Source organism: Elephas maximus, chromosome 22, assembly GCF_024166365.1.
Source record: "Elephas maximus indicus isolate mEleMax1 chromosome 22, mEleMax1 primary haplotype, whole genome shotgun sequence".
NCBI classification, from domain to species: Eukaryota; Metazoa; Chordata; class Mammalia; order Proboscidea; family Elephantidae; genus Elephas; species Elephas maximus.
In genome coordinates, this window is record NC_064840.1 from 20,298,387 (window position 1) to 20,323,200 (window position 24,814).

General features: G+C 51.0%; 1 protein-coding gene across 2 annotated transcripts in view; it reads left to right on the forward strand.

Annotated features, from left to right (window-relative positions):
* The window catches only part of FAM222A (family with sequence similarity 222 member A), a 72,150-nt gene extending 48,145 nt beyond the window's left edge, over positions 1 to 24,005 (forward strand). For both annotated transcript variants that reach the window (XM_049866085.1, XM_049866086.1), the window contains exon 3: positions 21,540 to 24,005. In XM_049866085.1, coding sequence (XP_049722042.1) covers positions 21,540 to 22,816 — 1,277 coding nt within the window. In that variant the 3' untranslated portion in view covers positions 22,817 to 24,005. The remainder of the gene's footprint in view (positions 1 to 21,539) is intronic.
* Positions 24,006 to 24,814: the final 809 nt, after the last annotated feature.

The following is a 24,814-nucleotide window of genomic DNA, read 5'->3' on the forward strand; positions in this document are numbered from 1 at the left end:
TTCTCCCCGCCCCCACCCAGCAGGACCCCAGACCCTGAAAGCCTGGAGCCACTGCCCAGCAAGCCACAGACAGACAGCCGGCAGCCCCTGAGAGCACTCCTGCAGGTGCCACCTCGGCTGACACTAATAAAATACAGAAGAAACAAAGCAACTGAAAATTCCAATACAATTCAAAACAAATCTCAGGCCGTGGAGCAGATTCAATTATACAGCTGTTGTTCACCGCAGCCTGCAGGAGGGAAGGTCAGCTGCCTCCCCTGCTGCCGGTCCCCGGGTCCCCGGGGAGAGGACAGAGGCAGGCTCCTAGATAAAGTGGTGGGGAGAGGGCCAGACAGGTTTAGCCCCCTTTAACGATTTAAAGACCAAAAATAAGCTCTTAGCAAACCAGGAACTGAGGCAACTTCCTTAATCTATTACAGACCATCCAATCACAATCCACAACAAAGAAGCCCAATGGTTGCAAAAATCAGAGGAAGACAAAGATCCAAATTACTGCTTCTTTTCCACACTGTACAGAGGGTGTAGCTAGCATAGTGAGATGGGAAAATTAAAAGTATAAGGACTGGAAAGGAATAAAACTGCATGGGAAACCCAAGAGGATGCACAGCAAATTATTAGGATAAGAGTTCAGCAAGATGGGGGGTGTAAGATCATATATTTCATGGTAGCTTTTGCTGGTGTTATTAGCTGCCACCAGTCCACCACCGAATCACGGTGACTCCATGTACAGTGGAGTGAAATGCTGCCCGGTCCTGTGCCATCCCCATGATCAGTTGTGGATCGGACTGTTGTGATCCAGATGGTTTTCACTGGCTGATTTTCAGAAGCAGATCACCAGGCCTTTCTTCCTTGTCCATCTTAGTCTGGAAGTTCCGCTGAAACCTGTTCAGCATCATAGCAACACACAGGCCTTGGCCACGAAGCAAACTTGGGTCTCCTGTATGGAAGGCGAGAATTCTACCACGGAACCACCACTGCCCCCTGGTAACAGCTTTATTGAGGCATAATTCACATGCCATAGAATTCACCCATTTCAAGTGTATAATTCAATGGTTTTAGTATATTCACAGAGTTGTACAATCATCACAGTCAATTTTAGGATCATTTCATCACCCCCAAAAGGAAGCCTGTACTTTTTTGGCTGTAATTTTTTTTTTTTTTTTTTGAAACCCTGGTGGCGTAGTAGATAAGTGCTGCGGCTGCTAACCAAAGGGTCGGCAGTTCGAATCCTCCAGGCGCTCCTTGAAAACTCTATGGCACAGTTCTACTCTGTCCTATAGGATCGCTATGAGTCGGAATTGACTCGACAGCACTAGGTTTGGTTTGGTTTTGGCTAGATGAACGTTTACAGAACAAACTAGCTTCTCATTAAACAGTTAGTACACATATTGTTTTGTGACATTGGTTGCCAACTCCACATGTCAACACTCTCCCTTCTCAACCTTCGGTTCCCTATTACCAGCTCTCCTGTCTCCTTTTGCCTTCTAGTCCTTGCCCCTGGGCTGGTGTGCCCCTTTAGTCTCGTTTTATTTTATGGGCCTGTCTAATCTTTGGCTGAAGGGTAAACCACAGGAGTAACTTTATTACTGAACTAAAAAGGTGTCCGGGGGCCATACTCTTGGGGTTTCTCTAGTTTGTGTCAGACCAATAAGTCTGGTCTTTTTTTGTGTGTAAGAATTTTGTTTTATATTTTTCTCCAGCACTGTCCGGGACCCTCTATTGTGATCCCTGTCAGAGCAGTTGGTGGTGATAGCCAGGCATCACCTAGTTGTTCTGGACTCAGTTTGGTGGAGGCTGTGGTAGTTGTGGTCCATTAGTCCTTTGGACTGACCTTTCCATGTCTTTGATTTTCTTCATTCTCCCTTGCTCCCAAAGGGGTGAGAACAGTGGAGTATTCTAGATGGCTGTTTACAGGGAAAGCCTGTACTCTTTAGCCATCACCTCCCCAATTCCCCGTCCCCACCAACCCTAAACAACCACTGATCTACTTTCTGCCCCTGTAGATTTGCCTGTTCTGGACATTTCATATAAATGGAATTGTACATACAGTATGTGGTCTTTTGTGACTTGTTTCTTTCACTTAGCATAATATTTTTCTTCCTAGTATTTTCAAGGTTCATGCATGCTGTAGCATATATCAGTACTTCATCCCTTTATATTGCTGAATAATAATCCATTGTATAGAAATAGCATGTTTTAATCATTTGTCAGTGGCTCATTCAAAAGTGGTCAGTTCTACTTTTTTGACCACTGTGAATAATACTGCTATGAATATTTGTATACAAGTTTTTTTGTGGACATGTTTTAATTTCTCTTGGTTATATATATAGGGGAATAATGACTGGATCATGGTAACTTCATGTTTAACTTCTTGAGGAACTGCCAAGCTTTTCCAAAGAGGCTGCACCATTTTCCATTCCCACTAGCAGGGGATGAGGGTTCTAATTTCTCCACATACTTGCCACCATTTGTTATTATCTATTTGATTATGGCTTGGAAAGCTTGGTGGTGTGGTGGTTAAGAGTTTGGCTGCTAACCAAAAAGTCACCAGTTCAAATCAACCAGGCACTCCTTGGAAACCCTGTGGGGCAGTTCTACCCTGCCCTATAGGGTCACTATGAGTCATAATTGACTGGATGGCAACGGGTTGTTTTGTTCTTTATCCTAGTGGCCCTTGGGTGGCGAAAGTGGTTTGCACTCAGCTATTAACCCAAAGGCTGTATTGAGGAAGAAAGGCCTGCCAATCCATTCCATAAAGATTACAGCCGAGAAAACCCTATGGAGCAGTTTTACTCATGGGGTCACTATGAGCCGGAATCGACTTGATGATAATGGATTTAGTGGGTATAAAGTGGTATTGCATATAGTCTTGATTTGCATTTTCCCTAATGACTAATGATACTGAACATCTTTCCATGTGCTTACTGGCCATTTGTGGTAATTCTGTTATAGCAGCACTAGATAATTAAGACAACACCCTTGTCAAAAATCAGTTGGGCATAGATGCATGGGCTTATTTCTGGATTCTCAGTTCTATCTCATTGATTTCTATGTCTATCCTCAGGCCAGTACTACAGCTAAGTTTTATAATTGGAAAGTGCAAGCCTTCCAACTCTGTCCTTTTTTAAGATTATATTGGCTGGGTCCATGAATTTCAGAATCAGTCAATTTTTGCAAAGAAGCCATCTGGAATTTTAATGATAGATTGTGTTGAATCTGTAGCTCAGCATTAAAGACTTACTATTAAGTCTTTTGATCCATGAACATGTAATAATTGTAATAGTTTTTTTAGTGGCTTTCTTAGGATTTTCTATGGAAAAGATTAAAAGATACTTCTTCCTTTCCAGTATGATTTTTTTTTTTTCTTGTCTAATTGCCCTGGCTAGAACCTTTGGTACATGTTGAACAGAAGTGGCAAGATCAGGCATCTTTATCTCGTTCCTGATCTTACTAAAAAGAAATTAAAGAAGACCTAAATAAATGGGAGGATATCCCATGTTCATGGATTGAAGACTTAATATAGTTGTCAGTACTACCTAAAGCAATCTATAAATTCAATGCAATCACCATCAAAATTCCAACAGCCTTCTTTGCAGAAATAGAAAAGCCAATCCTCAATTTTATATAGAAGGGCAGGGGACCCTGATAGCTAAACCAAATCTGAAGAAGAATAAAAGTAGGACTCACACTTCTGGTTTCAAAACACACTACAAAGCTACAGTAATTAAAACAGCCTGGAACTGGTACAGTATTAGACATATAGACCAATGGAATAGAATTGTCAGTCCAGAAATAAATTCATACATCTACGATCAACTGATTTTTGACAAGGTGCTAAGACCATTCAATGGGGGAAGAGTCTCTTCAGTAAATGGTGCTGGGAAAATTGAATTTCCACATGCAAAAGAATGAAACAGGATCCATGCCTCATACCATACACAAAAACCAGTTCAAAATGGATCAAGGACCTAAATGTGGAAACAAAAACTATAGAATTCTTAGAAGAAATTATAGGAGTGTGGCTGTAGGCCTAGTTTTTTAACAGTGGATTATCAGGTGTCTCAGTCATCTAGTGCTGCTGTAACAGAAATACTACAATGGATGGCTTTAACAAAGAGAAACGTATTCTCTTACAGTCTAGTAGGCTACAAGTTCAAATTCAGGACATCAGCTCCAGGTGAAAGTTTTCTTTCTCTGTCAGCTCTGGAGAAAGGTCCTTGTCATCAGTCTTCCCCTGGTCAGAGCCTCTCATGCACAGGGACCTCAGGTCCAAACGACATGCTGTGTTCCTGGTGTTGCTTTCTTGGCAGTATGGGGTCCCCCTGTCTCCCTGCTTGCTTCTCTCTTTTATATCTCAAAAAAAATTGGCTTAAGACACTATCTAATCTTGTAGATCTCATCAGTATAACTGCCACTAGTCCATCTCATTAACATCATAGTGATTGAATTTACAACACATGGGGAAGTTACATCAGAAGACAAAATGGTAGACAATCACACAATACTGGGAATCATGGCCTAGCCAAGTTGCCAGATATTTTGGGGGGACACAGTTCAATCCATGCCATCAGGTTTGACGACAACAAGCGCAAGCAGCAAAAGTCAAAATAGATAAATGGTACCACATAAAAGTTAAAACCAAAGTTCATCAAAGACATTAGCAAAAAATTAAAAAGACAATCCACAGATTGGGAGAAAATTTGGGGGAACCATATATCTGATGAGGGTCTAATCTAAAATATATTTTAAAAACTTGTACAACAACGAAAAGTCAAATAACCCAATCAAAAAATGGGCAAAGGACTTGGACAGTTCACCAAGGAGAATATTCAAATAGCCAACAAGCACGTGAAAAGATTATTTAGCCGTTAATAACCGAACCAAACCCAATGCCATCAATACTGACTCATAGCAACCCTATAGGACAGAGTAGAACTGCCCCATAGAGTTTCTAAGGAGCGGCTGGTGGATTTGAACTACTGACCTTTTGGTTAGCAGCCAAACTCTTAACCACTGTGCCCCCAGAGTTCCTAGAACCACCATATGACCCGGCAATCCCAATGCCAGGAATATACCCAGAACTGAAGGCAGGAATACAAACAGAAACCTGTACACCGGTGTTCACTGCAGCACTTTTCACAACAGCCAAGAGGTGGAAACAACCCAAATGTCCATCAAGAGATGAATGGATATATTCACACAATGGAATACTGCTCAGCGTAAAGAATGAAGTCTTGATGCATGCCACAACATGGATGAACCCTGAAAACATGCTGAGCGAAATAAGCCATTGGCAAAAGGACAAATACTGTATGATCTCACATGAAATAAGCAAATATATAAAAGGAAGGGAGGGGAAAGGTGGAGTTTTTGCTTAGGGACGGCGAGTTTACGTTAACGGTGGTCGGATGGTTTGGAATAAGACAGAATGGTTTCACAACTTGAAGAATGCAATCAAAGTCACTGAATTGTACGTGTAGAAACTGTTGAGGTGGCATGTTTCGTTATGTATATTTTCACCACAATTTTTATTATTGTGCTTTAGGCGGAAGTTTACAGCTCCAGTTAATTTCTCATACCAAAACGTATATACATATTGTTATGTGACATTAGTTGCAATCCCTATAATGTGACAGCACCTTCCCCCTTTCCACCCTGGGCTTCCTGTGTCCATTCAGTCGGCTCCTGTCCTTTCCTGCCTTCTCATCCTGCCTTCGGACAGGAGCCACCCATTTGGTCTTGTGTATCTGCTTGAACTAAGAAGCACACTCTTCACAAGTACTGCTTTATGTTTGATAGTCCAGTCTAATCTTTGTCTGAAGAGTTCACCACAATTTTTTTTTTTAATTTAAACTGTAGCTCACCAAGCAATTTTGAGCAAGAACAAAGGAGGACTCACTTCCTGATTTCAAAACATACTACATAGCTACAGTGATCAAAACAGTCTGGTGCTGGTACACTAATAGACACATAGACGGATGGAATAGAATTGAGAGTCCAGAAATAAACCCATACATCTATGGTCAACTGGTTTTAACACGGGCGCTAAGTCCATTCAGTGTGGAAAAAAGAGTCTGTTTAGTTAATGGTGTAGAGACAACTGGGTCTCCACATGCTGGATCAAGCTGGACTCATATCTCATACTGTACCCGGAAATTAACTGAAAATGGATCAAGGACCTAGACGAAAGAAATATAACCATAAAATTCCTAGAAGAAAACACAGGAGTATGGCTCTGGGACCTCTTTTTAACAGTGGATTCTTAGATTTGACACCAGAACCACTAACAACAAAAGACCAGATATTTTGGACTTAATAAAAATTAAGAATTTTTGTTCGCCAAAAGACTTTCACAACAAAGTAAAGAGACAGCCCACAGAACGGGAGAATACTTTTGGGAACCATATATGGGATAAGGATTTAATATACAGAATATACAAAGAACTCCTACAACTTAACAACAAAAAGATAAGCAAACCATTCAAGAACTGGGCAAAGGACTTGAACAGACATGCACTAAAGAAGACATACTAATGGCTAAAAAGCACATAAAAAGATGCTCAGCATCATTAGCTATTAAAAAAAAAAAACCCACGGCCATCAATTCTGACTCATAGTGACCCTATAGGACAGGGTAGAATGACTGTGTGGCGTTTCCAAGGAGCATCTGGCAGATTTGAACTGCTGACCCTTTAGTTAGCAGCCGTAGCACTAAACCACTACGCCACCAGGGTTTCCCATTAGCTATTAGAGAGACACAAATCAGAACCACAATGACCTACCACTTCACTCCCACTAGGATGGCTAAGATTTAAAAAATGGAAAACAACAAAAATTGGCGAGGGTGTGGAGAAGCTGGAACCCTTACACATTGCTGGTGAGAATGGAAAATGTTACAGCTACTGTGGAAAAGTTTGACAATTCCTCAAAAAGTCATAGTGCTATTAAGTGACCCAGGAATTCCACTCCTAGGTATGTACCCAAGAGAGTTGAAAGCAGCAACACAAACAGAAACCTGTCCACCAGTGTTCACTGCAGCCCTATTCACAAGAGCCAAAAGGTGTAAACAACCTAAATGTCTATCAACAGATGAATGGATAAACAAAACGTGGTACGTACATACGATGGAATATTACTCAGCCACGAAGAGAGATGAAGTCCTGATACACACCACAACAAGATGAACCTTGAAAAAATTATGCTGAGTGAAATAGGTCAATCACAAAGGGACAAATACTATATGGCCTCACATATATGAAATCATAACAGTAGGCAAATATAAACAGAACAAAGTTTCTTAGTGGTTATGGGGGAATGGGGAGCCACTATTTAGGAAGCAGTGAATTTCTGTTTAGGGTGATGGGAAATCTGGCCGCAATTATGGGCGATACTTGTACAACGTTATTAATGCCATTGATAGCACTAAAATGTACACCTGAAAACTGCTGAATCGGCAAATGTTGTGTTATATGTTTTTACAATTAAAAAAAAAAAACTGGCTCAACAAAATGCACCACATACGACAAGACAAGCCACACAGAGGGTCTGCGGCACTTAGAGGGGACCTGTATCCAGGAGAGAGAGACATGAATGAGGCTGCAGAAAAATAGGTGTGGGGATGGGCAGGGAGCCAGTGACGGGGCAGGGTGGTGGGGGGCTCAGAGAGTGATGGCTGGAGGCAAAGATTAGGTTGCAGAGGGTGGAGATAGATGAATGAGACCCACACGGATGTGGACAGAGACAGACAGCAAGAAAGAGGGTATGGCACTTTCAAAGGACAAAGAGGGCCACGGTGAGGACAGACGGACAGGCAGCAATGCAACAAGCTCGTGAGATGGAGACACAGACAAAGCCAAGGGCCAGGATGGAAGAGAGAGGAGTGAGCTCCTAGAGGGAGCAACACAGGCAAGAGAAACTGAGGCAGGTTCTGATAAGGAATGAGTATGATAAGGAATGAGTAAGGTACTCCCAGCCCCACCTACAGGGACCATTTGGCTACTCAGGGGTCCAGCCCGGGCTGAAGGGGACTGTCTTGGGGGCTGGGGGAGGGGAGGGGGAGCCATGTATGGCTACACACGTGTGCCTCTGCCTAAGAGCACCTGCCCATCTGTGCGTGCAGGGTGTCCCTGAGTGTCTGGGCACATGTAGCTCCACACGTGTGCCCCTAAGCATGTATGTGTGTGAGCACGCATATGTGTGAATGCACACGTGTTCAGAGAATAAGAGAGGGTCCTTTGTGCAGTGCCTAGTACTACCCGCTATGCTTCACTGCCTCATCTGGCCCAGAAAGACCTGTTAGGAAGGCGGCCAGCCTTTTCTGATCACCTACTGTGAGCCCACAAGGAGCCCTGGTGGCGCAGTGGTTAAAGCGATTGGCTGCTAACCAAAAGGCCGGTGGTTCAAAACCACCAGTGGCAGTAGGTTTGGTTTTTTTGGTTTTTTACTCTGTGAGCCCACAACAACGGGCTCACACATACCTAGCAATCATGACGATGGCACAGAAGTGGGCAAGGTTTCGTTCTGCAATACGTTAAGGTTGCCATGAGCCGCAACTGACTCAAGAGCACCTAACAGCAACTACGCACAAGCCCTTTGAGCTGTATTCTCTAATTTAACCCTCAAGCTCACCCCCATCTTGGGGGAAACAGAGGCAGGGAGCTGGAGTCACTTGCCTGAGGTCACCCAGCTGGTAACTGGGGTACCTTGATTGATACTGGGTCTGACCCCAAAGCCCCTTAGGCTGCCACCCAGGTCGTGGGGGCAGGGCAAGGTCCCTGGGACAGCCCAGGAAGGGGCTGAGCAGCCTTCCCCCACCATCCACGCCCCTTCCATGCCAGAGAACAGCTGTGCCTGCCCTGGCCTGGCTGCCTTCCCCCACCCCCTCTTCTGGGCGGTCTCATTAGGGATTCTTCTGGTGCCACCAGCTAATTAGTGTCACATTAATTGAGCATTCAGGAGGCTGCCACCTCCAAGGGCAGAGTGTCGCAGCGAAGGGGAATGCAGATGTGGGCTGCTTCTCCCTGTGGGCTGCGGCCACGGCTGGGGCAGGGCTGGCCAGGCCCCACACTCAGGACCCCATCTGTCCCAGGAAGCCCAGACGCCCCTCCCTCCCTCATTTCAACACAGATAATGCCCACAGCGACTTTCTGAGCATTAAGGGAGGAAGGGATGGACAGGAGTCTGTAACAGAGTGAGCAATAATGATGTCCACTGAACACCTAGCGGGTGCCAGGCATGCCTTTAGTTCTCCCACCCCTCCTATGGGAAAGCCACAGTTAGCTCCATTTTTACAGTTGGGAAAACCAAGACCCACTGAGGGAACAACTTCACAGGGGAGCACCCAGTCAATCAGTAGGAGCCTGGGACTTCAGAGTGGACCTGACAACAGCTCTGGAGTCAGCAGAATCCAGTTCCAAACCTGCATTTGCTGGCCATGGGACCTAGGGCAGGTGACTGGCCCTCCCTGAGCCTCAGTTTTCTTATCTGTCAAATGGGGCTAGTTCCAGACTCACCTCACTGGCTAGTGGGTGCTGGGGGAGAGTCTGCCTCCTGCATTTGGCTGGGCAGTCCCTGGAGGGACTGACTTATATCTACAGTAGATGCTTAGGGTCCACTGAGAACCCTGGATCATGGAATCAGAAGTCTGGGCTGGTGTCCCACCCCTGCCTCCCCCACCACCATCACCACCTCCACCCACCACTTGAAGAGCAAGTACTATGGGCCTTACAGTGCAGAGTCTTCGCTGACTCTTCACCAACTCCACGACGCGCCTGCCCTTCATGCCCTCTGACAGATGAGAAACTAAGGCTCACATTAAGTGGCTGCCCAAGGTTACCTGCAGCATGTAGCAAAGCTGGGCGTCAAGCCCATGTGACATGAGTCCAGTCAGGGCCCCAGCAGCTCACCACACTGCGGTTGCCACAATGGAGCCCCCGCCCCCCACCTTGCCTCTGCGCTCCTCATGGCTTCCAAGAGGCGGCCGTGGCCATCTGCTCTCCTGTCTCCCTGTAGCAACATTAAATCCCACTCAGAGGGCTGTTTTTAATTGGCTTAATATACTCGTTAATAACTGCGGCTATTTAACGCACCTGTAAAAGGCCCATAACGTTAACTTAATGGCAGCGATGGTGATGCCAGCCAGCCTTTTAAATTTCCCTACAAGGCTTTAATAGGGGGCCTCGTGGGCTGGGGAGGGGGCAGGGGAAGGGGCAGCCCAGTACACAGGGTGGGCGCCTCGCTTCTGCCCACTGGAGCCTAGTTTCTGTCCGGTGGCCGCTCCTGCCACTGCTCAAAGCCTCTGGGCAGGGGTTTCTCTAGACTCTGCGCTGTCATTCATGCCTTGTTTCATGAGCGCCTACTGTATACCAAGCGTTATTTTATGCATCAGAGTGGTGAGAAAGATCAGGACTTGCCTCCAAAGGCATCCAAATTTAGCCAAGGAGGCAAGTCAACAGATGGCTACATCATGGGGGGGGGGGGTGCCGCATATCAGGGAAGGCTGCCTGGAGGAGGCAGAATCTCAGCTGACACCGGAAGGGTCAGGAGAGCCCGTAGACCAGGGAGTGTGCAAGCACACCCATACTTCACTCACCCAGCAATAGTTCAGGCCCTGCTGTGTGCTGGGCCCTGCCGGGCACTGGAGCACGATGGTGAGCAAACACACGGCCCTGCCCACATGGGTCATCCCACTCTGTCCCATAGCCACCACAGAGCTTCAAGCGTTCAACTACTAAACAAAAGTCTGGTGGTTCAAATACACCCAGAGACACCTCAGGAGTAAGATCTGGAGATCTGCTTCCAAGAGGTCACGGCCTTGAAAACCCCTATAAGAAAAACCCAAACCAAACCAAACCCATTGCCACGGAGTTGGTTCCAACTGAAGGCAACCCTATAGGGCAGAGTAGAGCTGCCCCATTGAGTTTCCAAGGAGCACCTGGTGGAGCTGGGCTGTCGACCTTTTGATTAGCAGCCATAATACTTAATCACTGTGCCACCAGGAAAACCCCTACGGAGCAGTTCTGTTCTGCCAACGCACAGAGTCACCGCGAGTCGGAATCCACCCTACGGCAACCAACAACAACCACGTGACCCACAGTCGCCGCTCTGGGTCAGGTTCTGGGGGCCCAGGCTCTGCCTCTGGCGTGGGGCAGACAGATGTAGGCCAGACGCAAGCGTAAAGCGAGGCTGCATCCCAGCCGGACCCTAGAGGACCAGTGGGACGGCGTTCAGCGAGGGAGGGCCCGTCAGCCTGAGAGACACAGCCTGAGCTACGGCCAGCGACTGACCGCGGGGGCCTGGGGTAGATATCCGGGCTCCCAAGTCCTTTCTCCGCCATCAGAGTCTCAAACTGGCAGCCCTTAGGCCGCACTGCCCACCATGTGCGTAGCCTGGCCTGCTCAGTGTTTTCACGTTTGTGAACGTCTTTGGGCAGCCACAGCCTCCCCTGCCCAGGCCTTCAGTCTCATTCCCAGCCCGTCAGCTGGGAATTCTGCAGCCTGCACCTGACATACTGCTGGGCTTTGAATGTCTGACTTCCCCATCTGAAGCCCAGGCCACCTCCCAAGGCTGCCATGAGGATGACGGAAGGGCAAGGGTTTGGCACAATGCCTGGCTCAGAGTGAGCGCACGACAGCAGGGGACTGTTGGGGGCCGGGGGGACACTGTGTGTGTGTCCAGGGGCCTGTGGAAGGGAGGGGCTGCAGAGGGAGGCCTGGGCCAGGTGGCCAGGGTCTCAAATGCCATTCTGAGCAGCTCAGACTTCATACAAACAGGCTCAATGGAGGGTTTCACAGAGAGGCAGCTGGGAGCTCGGAGGTGGTAGAGGGAAATTAATGAAATCATCACTGCCAACGCCACCATGGCACCCACCGAGGCTGGTACCAAGCCAGCCCTCACAACCCACCAAGGTCAGCAGCAGCCACGTCATCTCCATTTTACAGAAGAGCACACCGAGGCTCAGAGAGGGACAGCCAGCTGAGACCACGGTCAGTGTGCGGCAGAGGCAGGATTTGAACCCAGGCCAGTGACTGCAGAGCCCACCTTCACCTCGCCCAAAACTCTGCTGCCATCTCAAAGGGCTGGGAACCCCCACCTGTGCTCTGCCCACTAGGGGAACCAGCAGCCATGGGATGTGGCGGCTGCCCAAGGCCAGGGGGATGGGAGGACGCTCGGAAGGGCTGTGTGATGCAGCTGTCATGGGCACTGCAGGCTCACGACGGACCCTAGGAGAGCTGGGAGCTGTGCACCGTGCCCCCAGCTAAAGCACTAGGCGGTCATCGGTGGGTCCCATAGCCCACCTCTCCTCCTAGGGTGGCCACTGTGTGCTTCTGGGGCCTTTGCCCTCAAGCCTTCAGAGGAGGGAAGGAGGGAGACGGAGTCGGCCAAGACAGTGCTGTGTAGCTGTGCTGTAACTGCCTCTCTTCACACACCTGGACCGTGAACAGTTCCCCATAGTGCTGGTCTGCTAAAACCTGATTTTAATGCCTAGGAAGTTCTGTCTTTGCTGAGGGCCTCCTGTGTGCCAGGCCCTGTGCCGCCAGCCCTGCCCGTGGCAACCGCCTCTGGGTGTGCTGCAAGGGATTTAAACCACCCCCTCGTGTGGGCAGTCGGGCATTCCCAGGGTTTCATTCATCCTGATGCCCCCCTTCCTGTCCCTGTGCATTTTCCACAGGCAGCCTGAGGGTCCTGTTAAAACCCAGCTTGCATCTGGTCCCTGCAACACAGAGTAAAAGGCTTGGTGCTCAGAGTGGCCCCCAAGGCCCCAGAGGGTGTGCACTGCACCACCCCCCGCCCCACCTTTCTTCTGCCACTCTGCCAGGACCACTAACAACACAAACCCCAATTGCTTCTCCGGATGCACACACACACCCCCGCCCCAGCCTTCGCACTTGCTGTTCCCTCCTCCTAGACCGGTCCTTCATCAGTATCCACATGGCTGACGCCTCCCCTCCTTCCCATCTTTACTCTAAATCCACTTTCCCTGACTCTGTGTCCCAGCTAGTTGCCCCTCCTCCTGTCACTCTCAGCCCCCCAACCCTGCCATTCCCACTACTGTGTTGTTGGTGGTTGCAGTCAAGCCGGCTCTGACTCATGGTAACCCCACGAGCAAGATGGCCCTGGTTCTGCACCATCTTCAACATCGTTGTTGAGGCCACTATGTATTTTGAGTGCCTTCCAACCTAGGGGGCTCAGCTTCCAGAACTATATCAGACAATATTCTGTTGTGACCCATAGGGTTCTCAATGGCTAATCTTCAGAAGTATATCACCAGGCCTTTCTTCCTAGTCTTAGTCTGGAAGTTCCACTGAAACCTGTCAACCATGAGTGACCCTGCTGGTATTTGAAATGCCAGTGGCATCACTTCCAGTGTCACAGCAACACCCAAGCCACCACCGTATGACAGACTGACAGACGAGCGATGGCCAGTTACTGTGGCTGCATTAATAAACTGCCCCAAAACTTAGTGGCACGAAACAACTATTATGCTCAGGAATTTGGAGACAGAAAAGTAGGGAGGGATTCTCTCTGTTCCATGATGTTGAGGGTGGGGAGGTGAGCTGGAAGGCTGGGGGCTGGGAGCTTCTGAAGGTTTGTTCTTCTCACACCTGATGGATGATGCTGGCAGTGGGCTGAGACCTTAGCTGGGCCGCACATGGCCTCTCCACATAACTTGGGCTTCTTCAAAACATGGCGACTGGGTTTCAAGGATGGACCTCTAGAGATAGCTCTCTAAGGGGACGCCATATTGCCTTTTACAATCTAGCCATGAGCGTCACAGTGTTAATTCTGCTACATTCTCTTCATTACGATTGAGTTGCTGAGTGGGCAGAAAATTAGAAAGCACAATTTGGAGGAGGAGTGCCAGATAATTTGTGAGCATGTTTTAAAGTGACCACACCTGCTTTATCCTTGTTTGTGGCACTTGTCATTGTCTGACACATTATGTATTTGTTTATTGCCTCCGCCTACTAGAATGCCAAGGAGCCCTGGTGCCACAGTGGTTAAAGCACTTGGCTACTAACTGAAAGGTCAGTGGTTTGAACCCAGCAGCTGCTCCACAGGAGAAAGACGTGGATTCTCTGCTTCTGTAAAGATTACAGCCTTGGAAACCCTAAGAGGCAGTTCTGTTCTGTCCTGTAGGGTCGCTGTGAGTTGGAATTGACTCAATGGCACAGAACTAGAATGTCAGCACCATGTGGGCAGGGACTCTTGTTGGTTTTGGTTGCTGCCATATCTCCAATGCCCAGCACTGTGCCTGCAAACAGGAGGGACTCAGTAAACACTGGGTGGATATAGGGCTGGATGGAGGCTTCCAGAAGGCAGCTCTCCATGGGGTCCTCCCAGGACTGACCATCCCATGTGTCATGACCAGCAGTGAACAGGGGCTCCCAAGCAAGACAGCCTATCTGGCCATGGCCTCTTGCTCATTCGCCCCGATGCCCTTCAGCACCCACCACATGTCCTGTTGGCTGTGGGATGCAGCAGTGGACAATTCGGGTCCTGGAGCCCAGGCTGGTGGGGGAGCAGGACGAGCCATGGCAGTCAGAATATGCTGCGGAGTACGCGGTGATGGGGGAGTCCAAGCCCTGTGGAAACCCAGTGATGGGGGAGCCCAGGCCCCGATGGAACCCAGTGATGGGGGAGCCCAGGCCCCAACAGAAACCCGGTGATGGGGGACCCCAGGCGACGGAAACCCAGTGATGGGGGCGTCCAGGCCCTGATGGAAACCCCTTGATGGGAGAGTCCAGGCCCCGATGGAAACTCAAGTGGGGGTCCCTTACCCAGCCAGGAGACAGGGAAGGTTTCTGGGAGGCAGTGGCATTGCAGCTGGGTGCTGGGGCTCCCCAAAGGGCCATCTGGCCCCCTCACACCCCATTTTCAGTCCGTGAGCACTGTCCCCCATCCCTGCCACTTGCTGGGGCTGGGGGACGGGTCTGCCAAGAAGCCACCCAAACAGCTGGCCCATCCTGGTTCCTCCAAGTGGGAAATGCTCAGGGGAGCCTTGCTCTGTGTTGTTACCTTGTCAAAATGCAACTGTGCAATTGTACCAAGTGGTAGTGGCTCCAGGGGAGGTAGTGGCACATTTACCTAGCTGTGGTGGGGGCCCTGCCTGGCGTGAGTAGAGGTTGGCTGGGTCTGCAGGGAGCCTAGAGCCACCTCCACCCCACTCTGGTGAAAAGGCTGGGTCTGAAGCACCCTGGGGGTGGGCTCAGGAGAAAGTCCTTCGGGGAACAAGGTATAAAGCAGGAGCTACAAACTCCAGGCTTACAGGGGCCAGAGGGGCGCCATAAACCAGGCCAGGTCTGAGAGTGGACTGTGGTGAGCCAGAGGGTCCATGCTCCACTTGGAGGCAGTCACATCCCAAAAGCTGTAGAGTGCTGAGCAGGCCCCATCCAACCCATGGCTCCAGGCACCACTCGCTCAGGGCTGCCAGGTGACAACATCTGGGAGCAAAGCAAGAGCTGAGGGCAGGAGAGCTGCCTGGCCCTGTGGCCTCTGATGGGCCATGCCACCTCCTCTCTGAGCCTCCTGCCTGACTTTATGGTCCTTCCTGGGATTTTCCTCCACAATCAACACCCATGGAAGCAGCAGTCAGGAAATCAAAAGGCACACTGCATTGGGCAAATCAGCTGTAAGAGAGCTCTTTAAAGTGTTAAAAAGCCAAGATGTTACCCTGAGGACTAAGTTGTGCCCTGATCCAAGCAATTGTGTTTTCAATCACCTCATATGCATGCAACAGCTGGACAATGAATAAGGAAGACCAAAGAAGAATTGACACCTCTGAGTTGTGGTGTTGGTGAAGAATATTGAATATACCATGGACCACCAAAAGAAGGAACAAATCTGTCTTGGAAGAAGTACAACCAGGATGCTCCTTAGAAGCAAAGATGGGGAGACTGCATCTCACATACTTCAGACATGTTGTCAGGAGGGGTCAGTTCCTGGAGAAGGACATCATGCTTGGTAAAGTACAGGGTCATCAGGGAAAGAGGAAGACACTCAACGAGACAGACTGACACAGTGGCCATAACAATCGGCTCAAGCATAGTAATGATTGTGAGGATGGCACAGGACCGGGCAGTGTTTTGTTCTGTTGTGCGTAGAGTCGCTACGAGTCAGAACCGACTCAACAGCACCTAACAACGACAATCAATTGGAAGAGTCCCTGGGTGGTGCAAATGGTTAACACACTCAGCTGCCATCCAAAGGCTGGAGGTTCAAGTCCACCCAGAGGTGCCTTGAAAGAAAGATTTGGCAGTCTACTTCCAAGGGATCAGCCACTGAAAACTCTGTGAAGTTGTACTCTGACACACGTGGGATCACCATGAGTTGGAATCAACTTGCCAGCAACTGGTTTTTAATTCTAAGGAAAAAGAGGGAGAGCTTCAGGAGTCTCCTGGCTTCAGCTGAGTCCTGCCTCGGGTGGGTTAAGATAAATTGGGAGGCAGATGGACAGGGTCCACATCCCAGCTCTGCCCCTTGCTGGTTGTGTGACCACAGGAAGCTCTTCACCTGTAAGATGGGGACCTGTATCAGTTATTTCTTGCTGTGTAACTTAGTGGCCCCATAACTTAGTGGCTTAAAACATCAACAGTCATTTATTCTCGCTCCTGGTTTCTGTGTGTCAGGAATTTGGGAGTGGCTCAGCTGGGTAGTTCTGTTCCATGTCTCTCATGAGGCTGCAGTCAGGATGTTGGCCAGGGAGGGCTGCACTCATCTGAAAGCTTGACTGGGAAAGGAGGATCCACTTCCAGGAAGGCTCACATAGCTACTAGCTAGAGACCTCAGTTCTTCACTGGCTGTTTGTAGGAGGCCTCAGTTCCTCCCACATGGGCCTCTCCCTGGGCTGCTTGAGTATCCTCACAACATGGCGGCTGCTTCCCCAGAGGGAGCAATCCAAGAGTGAGCGAGGAGGGCACCACAGTATCTTTTATGACCTAGCTGCAGAAGTCACACACTGTCACTTCCAGAATACTGGTTACACAGGCCAGCCCTATTCATTGTGGGAGGGGGCTAACAAAGGTGTGAAAACCAGAAGGCAACGATCATCGTGAGGAAAGGTGGTCGACATCTTGGAGGCTGGCTACCAAATGCTATCATCTATCTGGGGAGCCCACCATTACCACTCACCTCTCAGAGGTGTTAGATGCTCCAAACAAGAGGCGTCAAGAAAGGCAGTGGGCACAGAGCCTCGTTCATACTAAGCACTCAGCAATGGCGGCCTCTACGACACCACCATTGGCTCCAACAAAAGCAGAGGGACCAGTCACCCTCACTGAGGCCTGCTCACCAGAGGGGGCGAAGAGGGGCCCCTTCTTTCAATGAACAGGGACTAAGAAGAGGCATCCCTCTTTCTTTTCCTTAAGATTTTAAACACCTAATTTATTCCATCCATTAGATAGATTTTGTAGATTTAATCATTTTCACAGTTGGTGGCTCATTGGATATTCAAGATAAACTCCAAATGAAAGTATAATGGTGAGGACAAATGAGTTTTCACACCACAATGGCAGAAACTTGCTTGGCAAGAGAGTTTAAGAGGAACGAAAATACGTACAGATATAATTTTTTTTTCCCCTGGCAGCCGCCGCTTTTGCTGACTATAGTAGGTTACCACAGTTAATTTCACCAGTTTTGTTCATCTGTAAAATTGCATAAAAGTGACATTTTTGTGCTCATTATAGCAACTGCTGATTTACGGCTGGTAAATGAAGAGCCGGGCCCTTTTTTGTGGGACTTTCCGAGCGGTGCTAAGTGCCCATGAAATTGCTTGTATAATGTAGTTTAAATCCAATCTCGGAGAAAGATTCCCCCATTGGCCAAAGTGACATTTCCATTCTCCACACCGAGTTTATTTTAGGCCGCTAAGGAGGGGGTTGCCCCAGGATGGGGGTCTGGGCTCAGCTCCACCTGCCCAGCCCAGGTGGGGACAGAGGGACACTGCCCCAGCCCCCCCTCCCCCCGCCCCCGCCGGGGCGCTTGGCTGGGCTGCTCAGTTCATCCCTCCCTGAGCCCAGGCAGGCTGGATCCCTCTCCTCGGGGCAGCCAGAATGATCTTTCTAAACTGCAGGCCTGTCTGCCCTGGCCCTCCCCTGCTTAAAACCTTTCGTGGCTGTGCGATACCCCAGGGCAGAGTTCTCTACCTGGGCACTGCTGACATTTAGGGCAGACAGTCCTTTGTGAGGACTCTCTGAGTGGACACAAATGGTTACGCACTTGACAACTAGCCAAAAGGTTGGCAGTTTGAACCCTGAGACACCTCGGAAGACAGGCCTGGTAATCTGCTTCCAAAGGTCACGGCCTTGAAAACCCTATGGGGCAGTTCTACTCTGACACATGGGTCACTTTGAGTCAGAATCGACTGGATGGCAACTAACAGCGCAACAATCCTTTGCGTGGGGGGACCAGCATCCCTGGTCTCTACCCACTCGATCCCAGTAGCATCCCTACCCTTAGTTGTGACAACCGAACGTGTCTCCAGACATTGCCTGGTGTCCCCTGGGGGCAGAACCACCCCTGACTGACCTTAGGTGAAGCCAAGCCCCTCGCACGGCTCACTTCTGCCCCCTGAGCCGCCCTCGCCCTCTGCCCTCTGCACACCTGCTCCCAGCCTCCTGCTAGCTCTGAGGTATTGCCCCTTCCCACACGGGCCTGCTTCCTCGCCCCTGCGCCTTTGCTGTGTGCCCTTTTCTCTTCCTGAAATATGCCTGTCTCCTCCCTCGCCCTTATGCTACAGCCCCAGGACTTCACGTGGAGGCTATTTCTTCCAGAAAGCTGTCTCGGTAGCCCGGGCTGGGATAGACTCTCCCGGGTTCCGTGCTGACCCTGCTGCCCCATCGCAGTATGAATTTGCTCTGATTGGCTGCTGGATCCTGGTGCGGGGGTTCTGGGATGAGGCTCTGAGATGAGGGGACGTGGCTGTGTGGCTTCTGCCTAGTAGCGAGATCAGAGAAGGTAAGGGGTCTGCAGTTGACTCCCAGCAGAACACCAGACCCACCTGTGCCCATTGGAGGGGCCACCTGAGTCCTCTGTCCCTTCTCTCCCAGGAAGGCTCTTGCCCAGGAGGGCATGAACACTCACACAGAGCACCTGCTCCTGCTAGCCTGCCCCACCATCATGACTTAGCAGGTCCTCACAGCCACCCTGGACCCTGGAAGGTAGTGTGAGCAGCAGCAGTATTCCCATTTTACAGATGAGGAAACTGAGCCTCAGAGTGAAGCCACTTTCCCAAGGTCCCCCCCAGGAGTCACTAGACTCAGATGAGCTAATGTGCCCAGGACCACAAAAAGAAAAAAAAAAAAGCAGTTGCCATCAAGTCAATTCCAACTTATGGTGACCGCGTGTGTGTCAGAGTAGAACCGTACTCCACAGGGTGTTCATTGGCTTATTTTCAGAAGCAGATCACCAGGCCTTTCTCCTGAGGAGCCTCCAGGTGGACTTGAACCACCCTTTCGGTTAACTGTTCCACCCAAGGACTCTGCCCAGGGCCACACAGCCCCACAACCTGTACTCAATCCAGGCCTGGCCAGCTCCAAAGCCCCCCTCCCGTCCACCCCAAAGGGCCCTGGGAGGCACTGGTCTGAGGACCAGAGGAGGTTCTGGATGGGAGCAACGGTCTGCCTGTCAGTGACCCACCTGCCCTGTGGCAGGGCCCAGTTATGCCCACTAACAGTGGGGACAGTCAGCCTGTCACACAGATTACACCCTTCAGCTCTCTGCTGACAGCTCACACACACACACAAAAAAAGGCAGTGGCAGCCACACTGGCCCTGCAGCTGACAGGCAGACTCTGGGGGGAGGTGGGGGACGGGCAGCCTGTGGGGCAGAGAGGGTGAGGGAAGCCAAAGAAAGGGGCCAAAACCTTTCCTCTTCACCCACCTTTTTTTTTTTTTTTGGTGGTAAAAATATATGCCAAAATACCGTCACCAGTTCAACAATGCACATGTACAATTCAGTGACCCTGATTGTATTCAAGTTATGCAACTTTTCTCGATATCCTTTTCGAAGGATTTCACCACCTTTAACATAAACTACCTACCCCTATGCCAAAACTCCTCCCGCCCACCCCTGGCAACCACTAATAATCTCTGGTGTTTATGTATTTGCGTACTTCACGTAAGTGAGATCATATAGTATTTGTCCTTTCGCGACTGCCTTCTTTCGCTCAGCACGATGGTCTCTAGGTTCACCCATGCGGCATACATCAGGACTTCATTTCTCTTTAGGGCTGAGTAGTGTCTCATCCGTCTCTTGATTGAGCCAGTGAATGTGAGCGCAGGGATGAAAACCAGTAGCAGCAGCCCCGACCTACACAGCCTCGTGCCCACCCCTCACGCCAGGCACCGAGCTTAACCCATCCCAGGAGGTCAGCAGGCCCCCGTCATCCCATTTTACAGATGAGGAAAGGGAGGCACCAAGAAGGTAAGTGAAGGGTTAGAAGGAATGGACAATCACCAGGACGGTGTTAAATAAAAGACGATAACAAGGGTCATCAAGGATGAGGAGCTACTGGAACTCTGTGCCCTGCTGGTGAGAGTGTAACGGGGCACAGACTCTTTGAAAAACTGTTTGACATTTTCTCCTGAAGCTGAACATGTTGCCGTGTGCCCTCGAGTTGATTCCAACTCATAGTAACCCTATAGGACAGAGTAGAACTGCCCCATAGGGCTTTCAAGGCTATAATCTTTATGGGAGCAGATGGCCAGCCAGGTCTTTTCTCCCAGAGCAGCTGGTGGGTTCGAACTGCCAACCTTTCAATTAGCAGCAGAGAGCTTAACCACTGTCCCAGCCAGACTCCTTAAGCTGAACAGAGACTTCCCCTCCAACCAGGAATTCCACTTCTGGGTACACTCCCAACAGAATTCACTGCAGACGTGCGCCAGGGGCCATGTACAGGCGCATGCGTCATAACCATTGTCACGGGAACAACTTGTGTAAAAATTGTTGAACAGGAACCTAATTTGCTGTGTAAACTTTCACCGAAAACACTGGAAGATATTAAGAAAAAAAAGAATGTTCGTCATAGCACAGCCCAAATACCCATGAGCAGCAGGAAAGACGAATAAACTGTGGGGTGTTCACGCAGTGTACATCACCCAGCAGTGAGAACGAACGAGCAACCACTACACACAGCAGCCTGTGTGGATCTCACAAACATAATGTGATGTGAAAGAAGCCAGATAGATTGGATTCCATCTCACCATGTACAAAAGCCAGGCACCACTGGGTCTGTATACTTAGAAGTCAGGGTAGTTGTTAAACTTTGAGGGGTTAGTGACTGGGATGGGGGCCTCCTGGGGGGCTGACAACATTCTCTTTCTTGACCTGGGTGTTATATGGGCATGTTCCGCCATGAAAGTTCAAGCTTATATGTGTAGTTTCCTTTACTTGTTTTATACTTTGGTAAAAAGGCTTAAAAAATCTAGAAAGAATGAAGAAGCCAAAGATGGGGAAAAGGCAGCTCTCGGAGCCCTTGTGGGGAGCAGGAGAGGCTGGGTCCGTGCTCACCTGTGCTTTTATCTCCTTGCTCATCTCCCCAGGCGAGCCGGCGGCCAGCTCCATGCAGTCCTCCCGGTACCCAAGCCCGGCCGAGCTGGACGCCTACGCTGAGAAGGTGGCCAACAGCCCGCTCTCCATCAAGATCTTCCCCACCAACATCCGGGTGCCCCAGCACAAGCACCTCAGCCGCACCATCAATGGCTATGACACCAGTGGCCAGCGCTACAGCCCCTACCCACAGCATGCCACTGGCTACCAGGGCCTACTGGCCATCGTCAAGGCTGCCGTCTCCTCCTCCAATGGGGCTGCGCCCACTGGGCCCGCCAAGAGTGTGCTCAAGAGTGCTGAGGGCAAGCGGACCAAGCTGTCGCCAGCCGCTGTGCAGGTGGGCATCGCGCCCTACCCGGCACCCAGCACTCTGGGGCCCTTGGCCTACCATAAGCCACCCGAGGCACCTGCCCCACCGGCTGGCCTGCCTGCAGCTGCCACCGCCGCCTCTGTCATCCCCCTGCCTGGTCGTGGCCTGCCCCTGCCGCCTTCCAACCTGCCCTCCATCCACAGCATTCTCTACCAGCTCAACCAGCAGTGCCAGGCCCCGGGCGCTGTGCCCTCGGCCTGCCAGGGTGTGGCCATCCCCCACCCTAGCCCAGCCAAGCATGGCCCCGTGCCCAGCTTCCCCAGCATGGCCTACTCTGCCGCTGCTGGTCTGCCTGACTGCCGGAAAGGTACTGAGCTGGGCCCTGGAACCACGCCGGCCTTGACATTGGCTGGGGCCACCAAGCCTGCAGGGTATGTGGATGGTGGCCTGGATTACCTGCTGTGGCCGCAGAAGCCACCCCCACCGCCGCCCCAGCCACTACGTGCCTACAGCGGCAGCACGGTGGCCAGCAAATCCCCTGAGGTGTGTGGGGGACGGGCATATGAGCGGGCCAGTGGGTCGCCCCTCAACTGCGGCCTTGGGCTGCCAGCCAACTTCACCGTGGGCCAGTACTTTGCCGCCCCCTGGAACAGTGTGCTGGTGACCCCCACCAGCGACTGCTACAATCCGACGGCGACAGTGGCAGTTGCCGAGCTGGGGCCGGGGGTGGCCCGGGAGCTGGCAGGGCCCCCCACTGATGCCCTCTCGGGCCTGCCCAGCAAGAGTGTGTGCAACACGTCAGTGCTGAGCAGCAGCCTGCAGTCGCTGGAGTATCTCATCAACGACATCCGGCCGCCTTGCATCAAGGAGCAGATGCTGGGCAAGGGCTACGAGACGGTGGCAGTGCCCCGGCTGCTTGACCACCAGCACGCCCACATCCGCCTGCCTGTCTACAGATAAGGCCTGCCTGGCGCATGCACAGACAGACAGGGCGCTGGGGGGAGGCAGGCCTTGGGGCAGGGTGGGCAGCTTACAGGGGCCAGGCCCCCCGTGCCCATGATGCCCACAGGGAAGTCCGGCTGGCTGCAGCCATGCTGCCACCCAACATGGGGGTGGCAGGGCGACCTCACGCACTGATTACCCCTCCCCCATCGGCTGCCCAGGACCCAGAAGGGCCCAGAGCGGCCGCTGAAGTCTGCGCCTTCCATCTACACCGGCAGAGGCGGGGAAAGAGAAACCACTGGAAAACGGGGATGGCTCTTTCTGGCTCTCCCGGGAAAAGGGCTCAGGCCAGGGTGGGACACGGGAGGAAATGTGATGCTCCAGAGTCGGAGTTGGGTCAGACAGCCGGTTCCCCTTCCCCAAGACTCCCCAGCCTCCTGGAAAAGGAGCAGAGGGAGCCTATAGGAAGTCACTGGGCTCACACCGTCCCCCCACTGGCCAATGTAGGCGAAGACCACCCAGATAGATGCCCCAGGGACTACTAGTCCCCAGTCCCTCCTCTCCCCACCCCCATTCCTTCCTAACAAGAATCCTATCCCTATTTTCCAAACCCCCGACTACCATCCTCCCCCTTCCCCCCAGTACATCTTACAGGGCTGCCAGGCACAGTTTGTGCAGGCTGTATACTGCACAAGGGCACCTCATCCAAGGAGACGCTACGCGTACCCCAAACTTGGATATTCATCACAATTTTCCGCATTTTGAGGAAGGGGCGCCATTTTCATACTCGCACAAAGGCGCCACAGGGGCTAGCGGTGGGTCTGCCATCTTAGACCCATTTAGAGGGACCCCACCCTACCTTTCTCAGGGGTCTCCTTGAAGCTAGTGAGGGGGCGACTGGTTTTAATTGGGGAACCAATTCCTTTCCTGCAAACCAACCTCCAAGGCCCGCCTGCCAGCATCAGGCGGGTAAGGCAGGCAGGGGTCCCCCTCTAAGTCCCCAGGGCCCGAATCCCCCAAGCCCTGCCCCCCTTGGCACTCCGGAAGTGGTACTGTATCTCTCCAAGGCCTGTTCAAGCACTAAGTGCATTTACAAATCTCTGAGAATGTTTTTTTTTTATACTAAAATTGACCATTATATTCTACTGTGAGAAGTGCGGTCTGCACTATATTGTTTTAAAAGCAAAGAGAAAGAAAAGAAAAAAAAACACAGATGGTGTCTCAGCTGTTGGATTGTTTTTAGCTCTTGTTTTCGCTCTTTCTCCTTCCCCTTTGGAGGAAAACAGGCCATCTCCTCCCAGCTGGCTGGCATGGAGCCCCCAGGGAAGCTGGCCAGAGCCTCCTGGCCCCTGCATGTTGGGGGCACTGTGCATTTGGGGTTTCATTGGCTTCCGACTCGAAGCAGACACTATGATTCACCCCGTTTATATAGTAGCACACAGACTGGCGGCTGCTGGGTCGTGGCCTGCGGTCAGCCCGTAGAGTGGCAGAGACAGACCTGACCTGGGCCCTCTGGCCCTGTCCCTGTACAGTGTGTAGACCTGGGTGTGCCGCCCTCATCCCCCCATCACTATATGCCTCCCCAGCGCCTCTCTGTGCCTGGCATGCCCTAGGCTTCAGTGGTGGCAGTGTGGCATTCAGATAGGCCAGAGTGGTGGGCAACAGCCATCTCCCTGGCCAGCCCCACCACAGCCGGGCCAGGTACCCCAGCACATACCCACCCCCCATCCGGGCATTGGCAGGAGACCATCTCTACCCCACAGAGCTCAGCACTTAGTGTGTGCCAGAGGTCCCTGGATGGCACAGTTTACACTTGACTACTAACCAAGAGGTTGGCGATTTGAACCCACCCAAACAGCACAAGAAAGTCCTGGCAATCTGCTTCCATAAAGATTATAGCCAAGAAAACCTGATGGAGCAGTTCTACTCTGTAACACATGGGTTCGCCATGAGTCAGAATTGATTCGACAGCAACAGGTTTGGTTTTGTCTTGGTTTCACTGTGCCAGGCATTTCC